The sequence below is a fragment of the Leucoraja erinacea genome, chromosome 1 (assembly GCF_028641065.1).
Source record: "Leucoraja erinacea ecotype New England chromosome 1, Leri_hhj_1, whole genome shotgun sequence".
Classification (NCBI taxonomy): Eukaryota; Metazoa; Chordata; class Chondrichthyes; order Rajiformes; family Rajidae; genus Leucoraja; species Leucoraja erinaceus.
In genome coordinates, this window is record NC_073377.1 from 139994592 (window position 1) to 140015342 (window position 20751).

General features: G+C 43.0%; 1 protein-coding gene across 3 annotated transcripts in view; it reads right to left on the reverse strand.

The window, feature by feature from the left end:
- The window catches only part of LOC129702686 (protein transport protein Sec24B-like), a 145907-nt gene that overhangs the window by 61275 nt on the left and 63881 nt on the right, over nt 1-20751 (reverse strand). For all 3 annotated transcript variants that reach the window (XM_055644600.1, XM_055644591.1, XM_055644610.1), the window contains exons 5-9: nt 12413-12508; nt 8562-8648; nt 5690-5874; nt 4872-5056; nt 1554-1656 (exon numbers count right to left, since the gene is read on the reverse strand). In XM_055644600.1, coding sequence (XP_055500575.1) covers nt 1554-1656; nt 4872-5056; nt 5690-5874; nt 8562-8648; nt 12413-12508 — 656 coding nt within the window. The remainder of the gene's footprint in view (nt 1-1553; nt 1657-4871; nt 5057-5689; nt 5875-8561; nt 8649-12412; nt 12509-20751) is intronic.

Sequence of the window (20751 nt, forward strand, 5' to 3'; positions counted from 1 at the left end):
TACACTGCTAGATGTAAACCACTGGACAGTCGCAAAAATAGGATGGTCAGGTTACAGTTTTCCAAGAAGTACTTAAAAGAGCAACCACAGTTCTGGAAAAAAGATCTTGTGGACAGATGAGACGAAGATCAACTTATATCAGAATGATGGCAATAGCAAAGTATGGAGGAGAGAAGGAACTGCCCAAGATCCAAAGCATACCACCTCATCTGCGAAACACAGAGGTGGGGGTGCTATGGCCTGGGCATGTAGGTACTGAAGGTACTGGCTCACTTATCGTCATTGATGATACAACTGCTGATGGTAGTAACATAATGAATTCTGAAGTGTATAGACACATCCTATCTGTTCAAGTTCAAACAAATGCCTTAAAATTCATTGGCCGGCGGTTCATTCTACAGCAAGACAATGATCCCAAACATACTGCTAAAGCAACAAAGGAGTTTTTCAAAGCTAAAAAAATGTCAATTATTGAGTGGCCAAGTCAATCAACTGATCTGAACCCAATTGAGCATGCCTTTTATTTGCTGAAGAGAAAACTGAAGGGGTCTAGCCCCCAAAAGAAGAACAAGCTAAAGATGGCTGCAATACAGGCCTGGCAGAGCATCACCAGAGAAGACGCCCAGCAACTGGTGATGTCCATGAATCGCAGACTTCAAGCAATCATTGCATGCAAAGGATATGCAACAAAATGCTAAACATGACTACTTTCATTTACATGACATTGCTGTGTCCCAAACATTATGGTGCCCTGAAATGGGGGGACTATGTATAAACACTGCTGTAATTTCTACATGGTGAAACCAAAATGTATAAAAATGGCCTTTATTAAAATCTGACAATGTGCACTTTAACCACATGTGATTTTTTTTCTGTTACAAATCTCAAATTGTGGAGTACAGAGGCAAATAAATAAATGATGGGTCTTTGTTCCAAACATTATGGAGGGCACTGTAAATGTCATGTCCAGGTGCAACAGCCAGCCAGACAGCCAGGCACCATCTGAACTTTCAATGCTTTTTGTACTTGTGCACTGTCACGCACAGACATGGCATCTGGAACATGCTGACTCGTGCACTACTGTCAGCCAATGTTTTCAGTGGAACTGCTGACGAAACCAATGTTATTATATAGAAAATGTTGTGGAAACGTTAAACTGCAGATGCTAGTTTAAACCAAAGATAGACACAAGCTGCTGGAGTAACTCAGTGGGACAGGCAGCATCTCTGGAGAGAAGGAACGGGTGACGATTTGGGTCGAGACGTCTGAAGAAGGGTCTCAACCCAAAACGTCACCCATTCCTTCTATCCAAAGATGTTGCCTGTCCCACTGAGTTTCTCCAAGCATTTTGTAACTATCTTCAGTTATTACTGTGAATACAGCTTAACTTCACTTGCACATAATGAGACAGAATCGGGTATTTTCTGCAAAGACACTTTTAGATTCTATTTTCTCACATTTTTGTACGTGGTGTAACGATAGTTTGAACAATTTATTACTGAGCCCACTCTGACTATCGGTCATCGGTTTAGTCACCAAATAAAACAAATTACCGTCAGGTCTTTGAAAGGATGAAGTAATAACCCAAGAGGAAGTTTTGCTTTGTTCAGCAACGCCTGCGTTTGAGGAACATTCATCAGGGTGCACCGGAATAAGCTGAGATCAAGGAAATAGCATCAAATTAATAAAAAGAAGGTTTGCACCATTATAAATAAAGTCATAAAATAACTTACTCAATTTGAATTTTCAATTTTGTATTTAACCTATTGCACCCGCTAAGTAAAAGCAAGATATACTAAAGGTACGCCAATATCTCGAAACACACCACAGTATACATTGACGGCGCCGAATTAGAGATGGTCGAAAACTTCAACTTCTCAGGAATAAATATCACCAGCAATTTGTCCACATCAAAGCAATGGCCAAGAAAGCACACCAATGCCTCAACTTCCTCAGAAGGCTTAGGAAGTTTGGCAAGTCCCCAACAACCTCAACAACAATGCGCCGTAGAAAGCATTTTATCGGGATGCAGCACAGCACGGTTTGGGAACAGCTCCATACAAGGCCGTAAGAAATTGCAGAGAGTTGTGGACATAGCCCACACCATCACGCAAACCAACCTCCCTTGCATTGACTCCATCTATACTTCACGCTGCCTCGGTAAAGTCACCAGCATAATCAACTACCAGTCTCACCCCGGTCACTCCCTCTTCTCCCCTCTCTCATCAGGCAAAGTAATACAGATGTTTGAAAACACACACCTCCAGATTCAGGGACAGTTTCTTTCCAGCTGTTATCATGCAACTGAACTGTCCTCTCTCCAGCTCAAGTGTGGTTCTGACCTCCCGTCTATCTCACTGGAGACCTTTAAACTATCTTTAATCGGACTTTAGCTTGCACTAATTGTACCCTTTATCCTTCATCTGTACACTGTGGACAGCCTATTGTAGTCTTCTCTTTGTCTGGATAGCATGCAACAAAATATTTTCACTGTACCTCTCTCAGATAGAGCAGATTTAGTTTAGTGAAGATCAGTGAAGGAGAATGGGACACTATTGAGTGTCAGACCAATTAATGGATTGCTTATCCTGAACATGCAGATACGCATGAGTGAAAACAAGTTTTGTAAAAGATGCGATTTTCTCAGAAAGCAAAATCTTGTTTGAACATTGAGGTTTGCAGGAAGACTATTCATTTTCTCCTTTCAAATCAAATATCACATCTAGAATTTTATAGTGCTGAATGAAATCTTCCATGCTTAGATCAACTAGGATGTAAAAAAGTACAGCACAAGACAAGGCCTTTCAGCCCACAAGATGGACACAAAATGCTGGAGCAACTCTGCGGGACAGGCAGCATCTCTGGAGAGAGAAGGAATGGCTGACATTTCGGGTTGAGACCCTTCTTCAGACTCGACCCTAAAAGTCACCCATTTTTTCTCTCCAAGATGCTGCCTGTCCTGCTGAGTTACTCCAGTATTTTGTGTCTATCTTTGGTTTAAACCAACATCTGCAGCCCACAATGTCCTTGACAAACCTGATGCCAAGAAAAATCTACTTGCATATAATCCATATCCCTCCATTCCCTGCATATCCATATGCCTTATCCAAAAATATTTTCGATGTCACTAATGTATTTGCTTCAATCTCCATGCAGGAAGTTCCAGGAACTCACCACCGTCTGTGTATAAGAAAACCCACACATCTCCTTTAAACTTTGTCCCTCTTACCTTGAAGCAATGCCCTCTAGTATTTGATTTTTCCATTCTGGTAAAAAGATTCTGACTATCTACCCCATCTATGCCTCTCATAATTTCAAATACATCTATCAGATCTCTCCACAACCTCCGGCGTTCCAAAGAAAACAATCCAAGTCTATCCAACCTCTCCCTGTAGCCAATTCACCCCCCAATCAGTGTATAATTTAGTAACCCCCTTTGGTCATTTTCCAAAACTTCCACATCCTCCCTGTCATGCAGGAGTCGGTAATCTTGTTCTGCATAGGGGCCAGGATCCATGTCTGTGAGCGGATGGCGGGCCATATCTATCGCCATAGTTTGACACATGGTGTTGTTTTTCGCATTAGTTTTCACGTGTTTTTCAATTAGTTTTCCGCAGTTCCCAGGTCCCTCGCATGCCCCGGCACTGGCTGCAGTTCCCAGGTTGGCTCGCCTACCCCGGGACTGGCTGTAGTGCCAAGGCCGCCTGCATGCCCCGGGACGAGCTGCAGTTCCCAGATCAGCTCGCGTCCCCGGGACTGGCTGCAGTTCCCAGATCAGCTCGCGTCCCTGGGACTGGCTACAGTTCCAAGGTCGCTTAAACTAATTGAAAAATACACGCCTGCGGGCTGGATGATTTTGGATTACCGGCCGGATCCGACCCGTGGGCCTTAGGTTGCTGACCCCTGCTGTAATGGAACTACATGCAATACTCCAAATGCAGCCTAACCAAAGTCCTCTAAAGCCACATCATGACTTCCTGACTCTTGTACTCAATACCACAACCTACAAAAGCAAGCATAGCATGCCTTCTTTACCATCCTATCCACTTGTATTGCCACGTTCTGGGAGTTATGGCTTTGGACCCTACGATCCCTCTGTACATCTAGCTTGCACAGAAATCTTTCGCAGAGTAGAGAAATTTCACTCCCAACAAAAATCATCCAGAACACAGCAATTAGTTAATTTTTGTAATTATATTTTTAATTGCACTTTACCAAGCATATCATTTTGAATGTGAAGCACACCAAAAATAATGGATGTCACGAGACATCCATGCCTTCAGGGTTAGTTAGAGAGCAAAACACACGACAAACATTATAACATCAAGATTGTATCCCCCCACTCCCCCTTGGAGTATCACAGCTATAATTAAAAGGCTTTGGAAATATCCCACAGCGCAAATTGGAGGAACAGCACCTCATATTTCGCTTGGTCACACCTTTCACACCTTATCCATGCATCTCCTTCTCCCCTGACATCAGTCTGAAGAATGGTCCTGACCTGAATCTTCACCCATTCCTTCTCTCCAGAGATGCCCCTGACCCGCTGAGCATTTACTCCAGCACTTTGTGTCTAACCACAGATCTTAAATTGTTTGATAACAGTGATATCTACTCTACAGGTCTAATAACTGCAACTCAAAAAAATGCAAACAGCAGCTGTGCAAATACAGATTTGCCAGCAATGAAGGATTAACTATTTCATGATTTTAAAATTGCAACATCTTTAGATTCAAGCAGAACATAAAAAAACACACCCTGAATGAAATACAGCAACGTAGTCTCAGGTAACATGATATTGATAAGGATAAATGCCCTTGGAAACATATTTTATTGTTAAGCATACACAGATCTGTGGGTAACAAACTTACTCTGGATTGCAATTAAGCTTTCTTAATTCTGGACTTAATTTGGATTGAGGATTCTGGATAGGAACAGGTGGAAGAATATTCCTCTCTTGAAGAAGATTGACTTGCTTCAGAGCTTCAGCCTGCTGCTTATTCTGAAATGATAGTCCCTCCATTGTTGATGACAGCTGATTCATGTTAGAAAAAGGCTGCAATTACAAAAGGCAAGGATTTCCCTCTGGTTATGCATGTATATCCTTTTATCCTTCGTTAAAACATGTCAATGATCAAAAGTTTTCAATAATTTTTAATTTAACTGTGAAATAACATTTTCATATTAAGAAGATCTGTGGAATATCCAGTTTCCTAACATCCTTAAATTTGCTAATTTGGAAAAGGGATTTTGCTATTAAAACTGAAAGATAATTTAACAAATTAAATGAACAAATTAACCAGAACCTTTCAAATAATTTTCCATTCTTACATTTTTGTACAATTGTACATTCTTGTACATTTTACAAGAAGTTGCTAGCAACTTGATTTTGCAAGAAATGCTCCAAACTGATTAAGGTTAGCACAACATATATCTTACTGGAACAACCATTTTAGATGCTAAATGGTATCTTAATTTCATGTCTTATTTCTCTTTTGAAAGTGTCTGACAGGAAATTAAGTGCAAGCTTCCAAATCTTCAACTCGCAAACGACTACAGTATTTCCATATCATATTCACACCCAACTATAGCATTGTAGGGGCTATGTTGGGTGAGGCAAACATAAAAGGCGAGTGAGTAAAGTTAAGAGTAGGCTTAGTTAAAACAGCTAGGTTCATAGCGGCCCTACCTGTGTAAACTGCTGAATTCCTGGTGGATGTCCTGGACCTGTGGGCTGCCTCGCAGAGTGCAAAGGAGAAGCTACCTTCAGGTAGGGTGGTTGGAGAATTGGATATGCTTCACCATATTGTTTAGTAGTCATTGATGAACTTGGATCAGTTGCAGCAGGGGCTTTATTGTCTGAAGATGTCAAGTCTGCAAACATTTGAAAGTGGAATGTACAATTGTTAAAGTAAAGGGTGAACTTGCATTTCTGCAGCAGCTTTCACAATTTCAGTACACCCCAAAACATTTCAACCACCAACTAACAACTTCTCAAATAAAGTAAGGATAAAAAGTACTGGAGTAACTCAGCAGGTCATGCAGTTTCTCTGGAGAACATGGATAGGTGACGTTTCGGGTCGAGACCCTTCACCGGTCTGAAGAAGGGTGTCAACTTGAAATATCACCTATCCATGTTATCCAGAAATGCTGCCCAATCTGTTGAGTTATTCCAGCATTCTGTGTTCTTTTGTGTATTAGCCAGCCTCTGCAGTTCTTTGAAATACAGTAATTGGTGTGATATAACAAAATATGCTGGCCAAGTTATAAATAGCAATGGACTAGTGCAAATTATTTTGTTTTGATCTAGTGCATATCATAGAATATGTGCAAAGAATAATTGGGATAAAAAGGAGAGGCAGCATGTTTGTCGAGCAAACTCTGTGAAGTTTCCACACTTGGAACTTTATTTGAAAAGTTACCGCTCTTAAATCTGCGATAGACAAAAAAGCTGGAGAAACTCAGCGGGTGAGGCAGCATCTATGGAGCGAAGGAAATAGGCGATGAAGGAAATAAGACCCGAAACGTCCTCTCTTCCTTCTCTCCATAGATGCTGCCTCACCCGCCGAGTTTCTCCAGCATTTTTTGTGTACCTTCTATTTGTCCAGCATCTGCAGTTCTTTCTTAAACGCCGAGTTATTTCTGCACTTTTGTGTTTTTTTAACTGATTATGTATATTCAGTATGGCTTCTTCTATGGCAAATCACATCTCACAAATTTGTCTGCGTTTCTTGAAGAGATGACAAAGAAGATTGATGAGGGCAAGATGGTAGACGTTATCTAATCAACTTTAACAAGGTATTGACAAGATCGTACATGGTAACTTGGTTGAGGAGGTTGGAACACAAGGGATCCAGGGTGACAATAGACAATTGGTGCAGGAGTAGGCCATTCGGCCCTTCGAGCCAGCACCGCCATTCAATGTGATCATGGCTACTCATCCCCAAACAGTACCCCGTTCCTGCCTTCTCCCATATCCCCTGACTCCGTTATCTTTAAGAACCCTATCTAGCTCTCTCTTGAATATATGCAGAGAACCGGCCTCCACTGCCCTCAGAGGCAAAGAATTAACAAATTGGTTAACAAAAGTTAACAAATTGGATGTAAAATCAGTTTGATGACAGAAAGCAGAAGATGTATTGGAAGTGTTTAAGAAGGAACTGCAGATGCTGGAAAATCGAAGGTAGACAAAAGTACTGGAGAAACTCAGCGGGTGCAGCAGCATCTATGGAACGAAGGAAATAGGCAACGTTTCGGGCCGAAACCCTGGTTACTATTCCAAATTGGAGGACTGTCATCAGTGTTATGCTGCAAGGATTGGTGCTAGGTCTTCTGTAAGTTCTCATATATATTAATAATTTGAATGAAACAGTAGGTGGCCGGTAGTCTGTTTCTCATGGTAGGGGTGTTTAAAACTAGAGATTTAAGATGAGAGGGAGGAGATTTATTGGGGAATTCAGGGATAAATAGTTCAAATAGTAGTTGGTGTTTGGAATAAGGAGGTGGTGGAGGCAGGAACATTAACCGCATTTAAGAGTCATCTGAACAGGTACTTGAATGAGCAGGACAAAATCATGAGGGGAATAGATCGGGTAAATGCACAGAATCTTTTGCCCAGAATAGGGGAATCGAGAACTACAGGACATTGGTTTACGGTGGGGGGGGGGGGGGGGGGGGGGGGGGGGGGGGGGGGGGAAGATTTAATGGGAACATGAGGGTTAACTATTTTTTACACAAAGGATGGTGGGTGCATGCAACAAGCTGCCGCAAGTGGTAGTTGAGGCAGGCACTATTGCAACATTTAAGAAATATTTAGCCAGGTACATGGATAGGGTAGGTTGTGAGGTAGATGGGCCTTAAGCAGGCAGATGGGACTGGTATAGATGGGGCATGTTGGTCGGCGTGGGTAACTTGGGCCGAAGGGCCTATTTCCATGCTGTATGACTCAATGACTTTAAGACGGAGAGGGCTATGGAATTAATGCAGGCGTGGGATTAGAGTCAATGGGCATGAGGGTAGGTATGATAGCTGGTGAAAGGGACTGTTTATATGCTGTACAAGTCTATTACTCTATATTCCAGCTGTACTTTATTCTCCACTTGCAAATGTTATTTCCATGAATTTAGTAGAAGCAAATTTACGAGTTAAAGTACAATGCATAACAATTACAATATTGTTCAGTGCATAAGCAACTGCGGACATATTTCTGCCCTCTGTGACTGAAGTCCAGCTTTATGGTACTAAGTTTCTTTACATATTTATATTGTCGTCCATGTTCAGTGCATTGCTTCCTCCTTAACCAAACAGTTTATTTGGACAAACAGAGCTGCATTGCACTGTTAAGGAAAGGTTGAAGGTGCACTTAGCATTAATCCTAACTGTCTCACATTGTTAACTTTTCAGTTAAATTGATTTCTTAAAATACATCCAAGTTTTTTTTGTAAATAATGGGATTAACTATAGACAACAACCATTATTAGAAATAAATGCTCTAATTTGTGTTTGGAAAACTGCACAATTCTTTGCAATTGATACCTTCTGCAAATAAATCATATGGTCACCTTGATTATTTCCACCTTCCAAACTATCGTAGTTGTTGGGAAGTGATGTGTTAGTGGAAGATGATGTCGAGGAGGAAGAGTCCATGCCTAAAAGAAAATCAAAACACGTCACACACTTACAGCAAAAGATCTACGCATATTTGGAACTAAAATGGTGAACTAAGGTGTGTGAAACTTTTCTCAATACGCTTGGTTTCACAAAGTAGCATCCGCTCATCAGAATTAATATCATTTTATTTACACGTTTTCTAATGCTTGTAGCCCACAAAAATTGGATGAGTTTCACAGTAAAGTGTTTGGCGAAGTGGTGGCATTGGGCTCACCGATATAAAGGGGGCCACATCGAGAGTACCAAATCCAATAGAGGAGGTTGGAGGCGGTACATGCAATCGTCTGTCTCACCTGCAAGTCCAGCTGGGATCCCGGAAAGGAGGTCAGTGAGGAGGTGTGGGGCGAGTGGTGAAACCTTCTGCGGCTGCAGGGGAAAGTGCCTGGAAGGGGGGGGAGAGCTTGAGGGAACCAAGGAATCATGGAGGGAGTGGTCTCCGTGGAAAGTAGAAAGAGGTGGGAGTGGGAAGATGCGACTGGTGGGGAGAATGCGATGAAGCTGGCGGAAATGTCAGCGAATTCATTATATGCTGTATGTGGAGTCTGATGAGGTGAAAGGTAATAATCTGTGGAACTCTATCCCTGTTCTGTCAGGGATACTGGCAAGGGCTCTGCCTACAACAGTGGGGTGAGAGGTGGGGTCCAGGGGGAACAATACTTCCTGAAGAAAAAGCTCAGTTGTCCGAGAGTGGAAAATCTAGAGTGGAATGCCTCATCGTGAGAGCAGCTGGAGATGGAGAAACTGCGAAAAGGGATGGCATCCTTGCAAGATACAAGATGGGAGGAGGCGGACACAAAATGCTGGGGTAACTCAGCAGATGAGGCAGCATCTCTGGAGAGAAGGAATGAGCGACGTTTCGGGTCGAGACCCTTCTTTGGTCTGATGGGAGCAGGTGTAGTCAAGGCAGTTGTGGGAATTTTGTGGGTTTGTGGTCAATGCCTGTGGATAATCTGTCTCCTGAAATGGAAACAGAGAGATCAAGAATGGGAAGAGAGTTATCAGAGATGGTCCAAGCGAATGTATGGGTAGGGTGGAAGTTGGTGCTGAAGTTGATTAACACGATGAGTGAGGAGGCAGGAGGCAACCCCATTGCTGCCATCGATGCACCGGAGAAAAAGTTTGGCGAGTGGTGCCAGGGTACATTTGAAGCAAACTGTACAGCTTAGCCACAAAAAGAGAGGCATAGCTGGGGCCTTTATGCATCGACAGTCTCTTATGTCTCTACAGAATTTGAATGCTCTGTCAACTCATTCCAATGATAAATTCTCCCATTTCTGACTTTAATTTCTTTAGATTTTTCTTTTTAGATGCTTGAATTTTTAAACTCCACTCATATTCCTTTCAAGCTTCTTCATCAATCTCTTGGTCCTGCTCCAACACATTCTAGAGTGCCGTCAACCCCGACACTTGCTACTTTTTCTGGCAATTTCCCGTGCGTCTTCTTCGTTGGTGATGCGATCCTCCTTCTGTTGTTGGCCGTAATTGGGTCATTTTTACGATTGTGTTTTTATGTCAGAGAAAACAAATAACCAATGTAGCTCCTACTTGTACACCTTATATGTTAGCTGATGCATTTCATGTTAACATTTATACACAAGTGGAATATCAGGTGTTGTTCCTCCTCAATAGCACCTCACCTTCCACTTACAAACCAAAGGTATGAACACTGAATTCTTCAATACTAAGTAATACCTCCTCCCCTTTCCTTTCTTTCCCACTCCAATGCCCATACATTTCTCCCATCATCCTAGTCATCCTGCTCTTTTACCCTCCTCCCTACCCTCATGTCCCAAGTCACATATTTCCCTTTTATCACCCCCGCCCCCCCATTCCCTTTCACCCATATCTCTCCCTCCAGCTTTTCATTTCTCTCTTTCTTTTCTATCCTTGGCTGACACTGTCTTGTTTTCATCAATGTACCCGTTTATTCCTACTTTGTTTCCCAACCGCCAATAAATTCTCAAACCATATGACACCAACCAACGTGCTTTAGCTTTGTTGTCATCGCTTTCGTGGAACTTTATCAGAAACTTTCTGATAACCAAAACTACCTACCGTATTTCCCGGCAATGAAGACACTATTTTTTACCCTAAATGGCCCGAAAATATACCTGCGTCGTTGGAGGCCGTAGGTTAGATTGTTAGCCCAGAAAGATAGACTTGGCTATCCTGCACCGCTGGGGGGGGGGGGGGGGGGAAGAGAGTTCCTTCCATAGCGTGTGGGGTGTCTGGCCCGGGTTCAGCAGGGCTGGGCCGCCAGGGGTAAAGTTGCAGGGAGGGCAGGAGCGTTGAGAAGGAGGGGGTCGGGGATCATGCCAGAAACTCACTCAGTAGCTCATGTGGCTGTGAGCGGCCGCCGGGACCAGACAGCGGAACTGCAGCTAGACCGGCGCTCGCAGGCGACCCGGGAGCTGCAGCTAGTCCTGGGGCTCGCAGACGAACTTGGGAACTGCAGCTAGTCCCGGGGCTCGTAGGCAGCCTGGGCGCGACAGCTAGTCCTGGGGCAGGCAACCTGGGAACTGCAGCCAGTCCCGGGGCTCGCAGGCGACCTGGGAACTGCAGCCAGTCCCGAGGCTAAACCAAACCCTTGATCCTGTCCCACCAGCCTTTTTTTTCCAAACTTTAGCAACTCAAAATGGAGGTGCATCTTCGACGCAGTTGCGTCTTCATTGCCGGGAAATACGGTATGTTCACTCGTTCTCCCTGTTAGTTACACCCTCAAAACTCAAATAGATTTGTTTAGCCAGATTTCTCTTTCAGAACCTAAGGTGACATTGTCCAATCGTGTTAATAGGTTCCAAGTATTTTTATTACAAGTTCTATATTACTTTATAAAATTACATTGGTTAGTCAAATCTAATTTGCCCTCTTTGAATCCATCTTACATCTGCTTTATCACTCAAATTTTGCTAGATGCCTATTATTTTTTTTCTCTCAGGTTATTTTTCTCTATAAAGCTTCCCATGGCACGGTTGCTGCATTTGTATTTCTGATTAACTGGTATAAATCTAACAAGGGTTGGAAGATTCCAATTAGTCCTCCTGCTGTTTCAACCTATCCTGAACATCCAAATAAGAATCTCATCCAGTTGAAGCCCGTTTCCACCAATTTGTACCCCACTGTGTTCTGCTGAGATTCTTAGATCAACGTAAAGTAATTACTGTGGATTCCAGCCATGCCCTCCAGGCCTTTTCTTCAATTAGCTGCTTGGTCTCTAATCATTCCCAACCCACCCCTTATTGCTTATTTACTATTCATGAAAGACTTTTCACTTCCTTACACATCAAATATCATTGTATTCATATATTCATCTTTCATGTGCCTTACCTCTAAATTTCAACCTGTATAGCCTTTTTGAAGTATTTTATATATAAACTCTTGAATTCACTCAAAATACTTTTATACACATTACTTTTCTTTCCATAAAACTCATATCGAGTGGACCATAAAAAAAAATTACCAGCTTGCAGACACTTCATGCTGTGGAAACTCGGTATGGAGTCTTGTGGAGTCATGATTAAATCATTGATTATCCTCCAGTGCAACAAACAATTTCAAAACTACATGTTAATAAACTGTACTTGATCGTTGTGACTTATTCAACATATAGCCCTTTCATCACTCAAATGAACAACTTGTGACCTTAGCTGCCAACTAAATCCTGGAAATATTAAACCATTTGCAGCAAATTGAATTCAGCACAGGCGACATTTATGACAATCTGTTAAAACATAAAGCACACCTTCTTCATCATCATCATCCTCATCATCTGAAGTTGATGACAAGGGACTTGGTGCAGAATTAACTTGATTATTAGAAACATATCCACAGTGCATGCCTGTAAAGTGGAAAGCACAAAACAAAGAAAATTAAGCAGAGCAAAGAATAAAAATCACAGCGCAAATCATTCAATAAGCTTAAAATAGATCAACAAGTTAGTAGGATGCAAAACAATCTATTAATAAAACAGCCAGCGCACATAATGGATCAAAAATCAATAAAGACACTCCACAGGTGTCTGTACATGTTATGAACCACACTGAAAAAATATTGGTTTGGGTTCTTAAGTCACTTTTCCATCAACCAACTTGCATAGAAAACACATTGATTGTCTAAAATGCATCTGCCTCTATTGACAACTAAGTATGGAGACAACCACAGGAAGTTCCCAAGCACAGATACAGATTAGGAAACAAGGCTTCTAAACATGCTGCACTGATAGGTAACAATAAACAAAATGTGATAGGAACGGACAAAGCATATAAAAATAAAAAAGGTAACAAGTCAGTATTAAAGGCTCTATCAGAATGTACACAGCACAAGACAGTATCCCTACTGAACTGATGGCACAAGTAAAATCGAAATGGGTAAGATCTAACAGCCATGAGAGCACAGGTGCAAAAAATAAAAGGCCGAGAAAATATTTTTCTATGAATAAACAGAATGGAAAATGAGGACAATTAAAAACCACTCAGAAAATTAAAATCACAATCAGTTTGGGTGGTGGTAAGAAATCATGAAGGAAAGAAATCATTGGTGTGAGTAAACTGCAGGCTTCCGAAAACAGCTTAGTTTAGTGTAGCAATACAACAAGGGAACAGGTCTTTCGGCCCTCCGAATCTGTGTCCACCATCCATCACCCATGAATGGTAGAACTGCTGCCTCACAGCGCCAGAGACCTGGGTTCAATCCTGAACCTGGTGCTGTCTCTGTGTGGAGTTTGCACGTTCTCCCCGTGATTGTGTCGGTTTCCTCCCACATCCCACAGCTGTGCAGGTTTGTAGGTTAATTGGCCTCGGTAAATTGCCCCTAGTACATAGGGAGTGGACAGAAGGTGGGATCACATAGAACTAGTGTGAACGAATGATCAATGGTTGGTGTGTGCTCAGTGGGCTGAGGACCTGTTTCCATGCTGTATCTCGAAACTAAACCCATTCACATTAGTATTCCGCTTTCTCATTTTCACCACAAATATAGCATCGATATTCAAAAGATGAGGGAATATAGTAATGAGAGAATTTTATGACTGTTAAAGCCCTGTCCCACTGTACGAGTTCATTCAAGAGCTCTCCCGAGTTTAAAAACTCGTGGTAAGCACGTAGAATGTACGTAGCGGGTACGTTGGAGCTCGGGGACGTCTCTTAGCGGCTCATAACGCTAACGGCAGGAACACAGGAAATGCGGTAAGCTCGGGAAGACTCGTGAAGATTTTTCAACATGTTGAAAAATGTCCACGAGAGCCCCGAGTACCTACGAGCGGCTATTACCGTAAATTTCTGAGTTCGAATCAGGGCAAACTCGGGAGAACTCTTGAATGAACGCGTACAGTGGGACAGGGCTTTAAGCCAAACGTCTGTTGCTTAGTAAATGCTGAAATCAAATACAATTACCTCCCAGAGGACTCTTGGAAAATCATTATACTTCATGGCAGAATTTGCTTGGTTTTATTGAAGGAAACTTTCGTATATGTGAGGAAGCATTTGGAAGGGTTGGACAAAACATGTCAAATGGATGCATTATATTTAGATTTATATGAAGGAATCAAAGACCTCACAAAGAAAGTTCTGCTCTCATCTCCAATAATTTCCAACCAATGGAAGTCAGTGTGTGCAATGTCAACCTTGAATCTACCATAATTAACACCTCTTTAGAAACCACTGGCTTCGGTTACAGAAAACAGCAAGAAGTATCAAAAGTTTAAAGAACTAGCTACAAATGCAAGGAATTCTTGGACCTTCACAACTTCAGAGAAAATGAAACTGGTGCACAGGCCTCCAAAAGCTGAGATCCTATTAAGACCGGCAACCTATAGAACATACAAGAATGAGACCAAGAACAATTCTTAGGCCCCCTTCGGTCATGGCGGACCACGAGTGGCTCCAGGGTGCTATTCCTTATATGGAGGACGCCTGTGCGTGACTTTGTTTAACGTGGGGAGACTGGGAGACAGCCGCCCCACAGTCCTTGACAGATCTGGGTCAGGGTCCAGTGGCAAGGAGTCCAAGACGACCGGAGACCCTTTTCTGCTGCAGCCTTCATCCGCCAGCCGTTGTGACACTCCACTAAGATCAGCCATCGTCCTCCGCCTGTTCCACCGTTGAGGTCTTGGTTGGATTGCCCTTTGCCAGAGACCTCCCCCTCGACCTTACCACCATGGGTGGCCCTACCAGGAGCATAGCTCCAGATGACATTGCTCTCGGGGTCTCAGGTCCACACAAGCTTCTCCACCAGGTGACAATCCACGACAAGGTGACTATCCATGGACAATCCACGGAGACCAAGAACAGCTGATGGGAATATTGAGTATATAAGATCCAGGAAAATTATGCTCACCCAGCTTTCCTCCCATTGTCAGAGGGTAGTAGGAGAATCAGGATGGAGTTGATAGTCATTTGAGAGAAAATAAAATACAGGGAAGCAAGTTGGGGAATGAGTGGGCTTTATATAATGAGTCAGAACATGAACAGATTGAGGGACCAAATTGGCTACAACTATACAGTAAAGAAAATAAATATGATTTTCGCAAACAAAAACAATTTAAAGAGCAGCATCAATAACTTTTAATGACCTGTATTCTTGTCATCCAAGGCATATTTTGAACAAATTAGTCTGTCCTCAAAAATGTGTTAACATTTTACAAGCCCTGATGCGAACCAATGGGTTCATCATAGACCTGCTTCTTAATCCTCATTACCATATCTTAGCTCACTTTCAACATGTTTGCAAAGAATCAGAGTTATATGGCATAGGAACAAGCTCTTCAACTCACCAAATCCATTCCGACCATCATACCTATCTATACAAATCCCACATAGAGTCATACAGTGTGGAAACAGGCCCATCGGCCCAAAATGTCCCATCTACACCAGTCCCACCTGTCTGCGTTTGGCCCATATCCCTCTAAACCTGTCCTATCCATGTATCTATCTAATTGTTTTTTAAACATTGCGATAGTATCTGCTTCATCTACTTCCTCCAGCAGTTAGTTCCATACATCTACCGCCCTCTTGTGTAAAAAGCTCAGGTTCCTATTAAAATCTTTCCCTCCTCACCTTAAAGTTACCTATGTCTTCGGGTTCTCCATTTAATATTTAGTCCAGAAGCTGAACTGTGTCTACATAGAGAATGAGGCACAGTTCCTCAAGCTTGTAACAGTGGTGTTTTCTTTACCTAGTATTGAATTCTACAACTTCAACTAACTTGATTTCTCTTGATCAGTCTAGTACAAAGAACATAAAACACAGCACAGGACCATAATGTCCATGCTGAACATGGTGCCGAGTTAAACTAATCTATGCATGTTTGTTATCCATATCCCTTCTCGATACATCCTTGTACCGGTCTAAACATCACTATAGATAGACACAAAAAGCTGGAGTAACTCAGCGGGACAGGCAGCAGCTCTGGAGAGAACGAATGGGGGACGTTTTGGGTCAAGACCTTACTTCATAGCTGCTTGTCCTGCTGAGTTACTCCAGCTTTTTAAAAAATCTAGCTTCGGTTTAAACCAGCATCTGCAGTTCCTACACTAAACATCACTATAGTACGTATCTGCCGAAACCATCATCCCTGGCACCTCATTCCAGGTACCACCCTTTCCGTGAAACAATTACCCTTTACATCTCCCTTTAAATCTCCTCTCTCTCACCTTAAATCCATTCCCACTACTTTTAGACCCCTGCCATTGGAAACGGTTTATGGCTATCTACTCCAATGTCTTCCATGGCTCCATTGGAAGCTTGAGGCCCAAAACATTTCTCACCAATATCAAAGGAACTTCCTGCAATGCCAAAATCACAATGGCATCCCCCTTGGAAGCTATAAAGTGAGAAAATTATTGAGTGTATGTTTTGTAAAAAAAAACCCTATTTCTAAATGTCCTTACAGCTGGAATTTGCTAGGTATGTGCGATAGTTTGAAATGGTTGCGGCGCTCTCCTTTCTTTGTAAATTGCCTAACTATATGTAAATATTTTATCAATTTGCAACATATTTACAAGAAAAAGATAATCCTGGCAGCAATTCACTGGACATGGTATTCTTCAGTTTCAAATATGCAAGTTGAGCTATGAACAGGAAGACGGCAAGAGAACTTGGTCAGTCTGAACGGGACAAAGGGCCTACTCCTGTGCTGGACAGCTCTGATTCTAATTGTCCTATCGATGCTTCTAACAATTGTCTGTACCTCTATCCTGTTACCTCTCATCCTCCTTTGCTCAATGGAAAACAGACCCTGCCTATTCAAACTTGCCTTGTAATGCAAACTATTCTATTATCCAACAGTATCCTCGTGAATCTTTTCTGATCACATCTCCAACCTAATCACACCTTTCCTGTAGTGTAGTGACCAAAACGGCACACAATATTCCAAGTGTGGACTATCCAACATTTTGTGCAACTGTAACATGTCCTCCCGACTCCTGTACCCAGTGCCATAGCTAGTGAAGTTAAGAATATTTTATAAGGTCATAAGTGATAGGAGTAGAATTAGGCCATTTGGCCCATCGAGCCTACTCCGCCATTCAATCATGGCTGATCTATCTCACCCTCCTAACTCCATTCTCCTGCCTTCTCCCCATAACCTCTGACATCTGTACTAATCAAAAAACTATCTATCTCTGCCTCCAAGTTGGCCTCTGCAGCCTTCTGTGGCAAAGAATTCCACAGAATCACCACCGCCTGACTAAATTAATTTCTCCTCGTCTCTTTCCTAAAAGAACGTCCTTTAATTCTAAGGCTACGACCTCTGGTCCTAGACTCGCCCACTAGCGGAAACATCCTCTCCACATCCATTCTATCCAAGTCTTTCACTAATCTGTACATTTCAATTAGGTCCCCCCTCATTCTTCTTAACACCAGCAAGTACAGGCCCATGCTGACAAACGCTCATCATAGGTTTCACTACTCCATCAATCTTTGTTGGCACTTTTAAGGAGCTTTGTACTTATACCCCAAGGTCTCCCTGTTTAACAACATTCCTCATAGCCCTGCAATTCACTGCAAGCATCCTGCTCTGATATATCTTCCAAAAACACATCACTTATCACTAGAATTAGTTAAATTCCACATGCCACTCCCTTGCCCACTTTCCCAGTTGACTGATATCTTGCTGTAGCTTTAAACAACCTTCTTCATTGTATATTATATCACAAATGTTGGTGTTATCCATAGACTTACTAATCACGTCACCCAAATTCACATCCAACAGTAGTAGACCCAGCACTAATATATACATACATTGACTCAGGCCTCCAATCGGAAAAACAATTTTTTTTCTCCCGCCCTCTGCCAAGTTCAAGTTCAAGTGAGTTTATTGTCACGTGTCCCTGTGTAGGACAATGAAATTCTTGCTTTGCTTAAGCACACAGAAAATAGTAGGCATTTACTACAAAACAGATAAATGTGTCCATATACCATGATATAAATATATACACACATGAATAAATAAACTGATAAAGTGCAAATAGCAGAAAGTGGTTATTAATAAACAGAGTTTTGTCCGAGTCAGGTTTAATAGCCTGATGGCTGTGGGGAAGTAGCTATTCCTGAACCTGGTTGTTGCAGTCTTCAGGCTCCTGTACCTTCTACCTGAAGGTGGCAGGGAGATGAGTGTGTGGCCAGGATGGTGTGGGTCTTTGATGATACTGCCAGCCTTTTTGAGGCAGCGACTGCGATAAATCCCCTCGATGGAAGGATGGTCAGAGCCGATGATGGACTGGGCAGCGTTTACTACTTTTTGTAGTCTTTTCCTCTCCAGGGCGCTTAAATTGCCGAACCAAGCCACAATGCAACCGGTCAGCATGCTCTCTACTGTGCACCTGTAGAAGTTAGAGCGAGTCTTCCTTGACAAACCGACTCTCCGTAATCTTCTCAGGAAGTAGAGGCGCTGATGAGTTTTTTTGATAATTGCATTAGTGTTCTCGGACCAGGAAAGATCTTCAGAGATGTGCACGCCCAGGAATTTGAAGTTCTTGACCCTTTCAACCATCGACCCGTTGATATAAATGGGGCTGTGGGTCCCCCTCCTACTCCTTCCAAAGTCCACAATCAGTTCCTTGGTTTTGCTGGTGTTGAGGGCCAGGTTATTGCGCTGGCACCATATGGACAGTTGCTCGATCTCCCTTCTATATTCTGACTCATCCCCATCAGTGATACGCCCCACAATAGTGGTGTCATCAGCGAACTTGATGATGGAGTTCGCACTGTGGTTGGCTACGCAGTCATGGGTATAGAGTGAGTACAGCAGGGGGCTGAGCACGCAGCCTTGAGGTGCTCCCGTGCTGATTGTTATTGAGGCTGACACATTTCCACCAATACGAACAGACTGTGGTCTGTGGATGAGGAAGTCGAGGATCCAGTTGCAGAGGGATGCGCAGAGACCCAGTTCTGCGAGTTTGGTAACCAGTTTGGAGGGGATGATTGTGTTGAATGCCGAGCTGTAATCGATGAATAACAGCTTGACATATGAGTTTTTGTTGTCCAAGTGGTCCAGTGCGGAGTGGTGGGCCAGCGAGATCGCATCCACCGTTGATCTGTTGTGGCGGTAAGCGAACTGCAGTGGGTCCAGGTTTTTGTCGAGGTAGGAGTTGATTTGCTCCATGATCAGCCTCTCAAAGCACTTCATCACCACCGGCGTTAGTGCCACTGGTCGATAATAATAATAATAATAATAATTTTATTTTTGGGCGCCTTTCAGACATCTCAAGGACACCTTACAGAGATTAACAGGAATAAAAACATATAATCAGAATAAAATAAATAATAAAGACATCACAGAAACACAAATTAAAAACAGAATTCAGTCCAAAAACAAAAAATCAAAAACACAATGTGAAGAGAGAGCAGCGGCAGCTAAAGCGCGCCAGCGTCCACTCTCCCTTCATGGCAGCCATCTTGGACAAAGACTAACAGGATTACCTTACAAACAAAAAATCATCCCCCCACAATGGATACCACTGTGGGGGAAGGCACAATGTCCAGTTCCCAACCCAATACTCATTGAGGCACGTCACCTTACTTTTCTTGGGCACCGGTATAATTGATGCCCTTTTAAAGCAGGTGGGGACCTCAGACCTCAGAAGTGAGAGGTTGAAAATGTCCGTAAAAACTCCCGCCAGTTGGTCCGCACAGGTTTTTAGAACACGACCGGGTACACCATCAGGACCAGGAGCTTTTCGGGGGTTCACCCCTCTGAAGGATATCCTGACGTCAGCCTCTGTGACTGAGACTGAAATGCCATCACAGTGAATGGGGGATCGGGAAGGCACATCAGTATTCTCCCTGTCAAACCGTGCGTAAAACGCATTGAGCTCGTCAGGGAGTGATGTTTCACCGACATTCGAGCTGCCTCCTGGTTTCGCCTTGTAGGAGGTGATTGCATTCAGGCCCCGCCACAGCTGCCGAACATCTGTCTCATCCTCCAGTTTGGAGCAGAAGTTCCTTTTGGCCTTTTTGATGTCCTTACCAAGGTCGTATCTGGACTTCATGTAGGCCACTGTATCATCGGACATGAATGCCCTGTGTCTGGACGTTAGAAGAGTGCGGATCTGAAAGTTCATCCAAGGTTTCTGATTGGGAAACACTCGGAAGGTTTTTGTAGGGATGCAGTCCTCCACACATTTCTTTAGGAAGTCTGTAACGACTGTGGCGTATTTGTTCAAGTCCGTTGCCGAGTCCTTGAACATTGCCCAGTCTACAGACTCCAAACAGTCCTGGAGTTGTTCTTCTGCCCCCCCCCCCCAGACCAGCTCTGTGCTGTCCTCACTTCTGGGGGTGTGCTCTTCAATTGCTAACTGTAGGCAGAAAGAAGCCATTGTTCACCAAGTCCATTTTGTGTGCAATTGATCAGCTCACTCAGGAACCCAGGTGTTGTAACCCGACAGCAGCCTATCATGCAGTCTTTGTCAAAGGTCTGACGTTCGCTGCATTGTCCTTGTCCATGCTCCTGGTCACCTCCTCGAAAATCTCAATCAAGTTTGTGATTTCTCACACGCAAAGCCATGCTGCCAATCTCTAATCAACTTTTCCTGAATGCAAATAAATTCAATCCAGTAAACTTTGGATGCAAGCCTGTGGTTCTCCT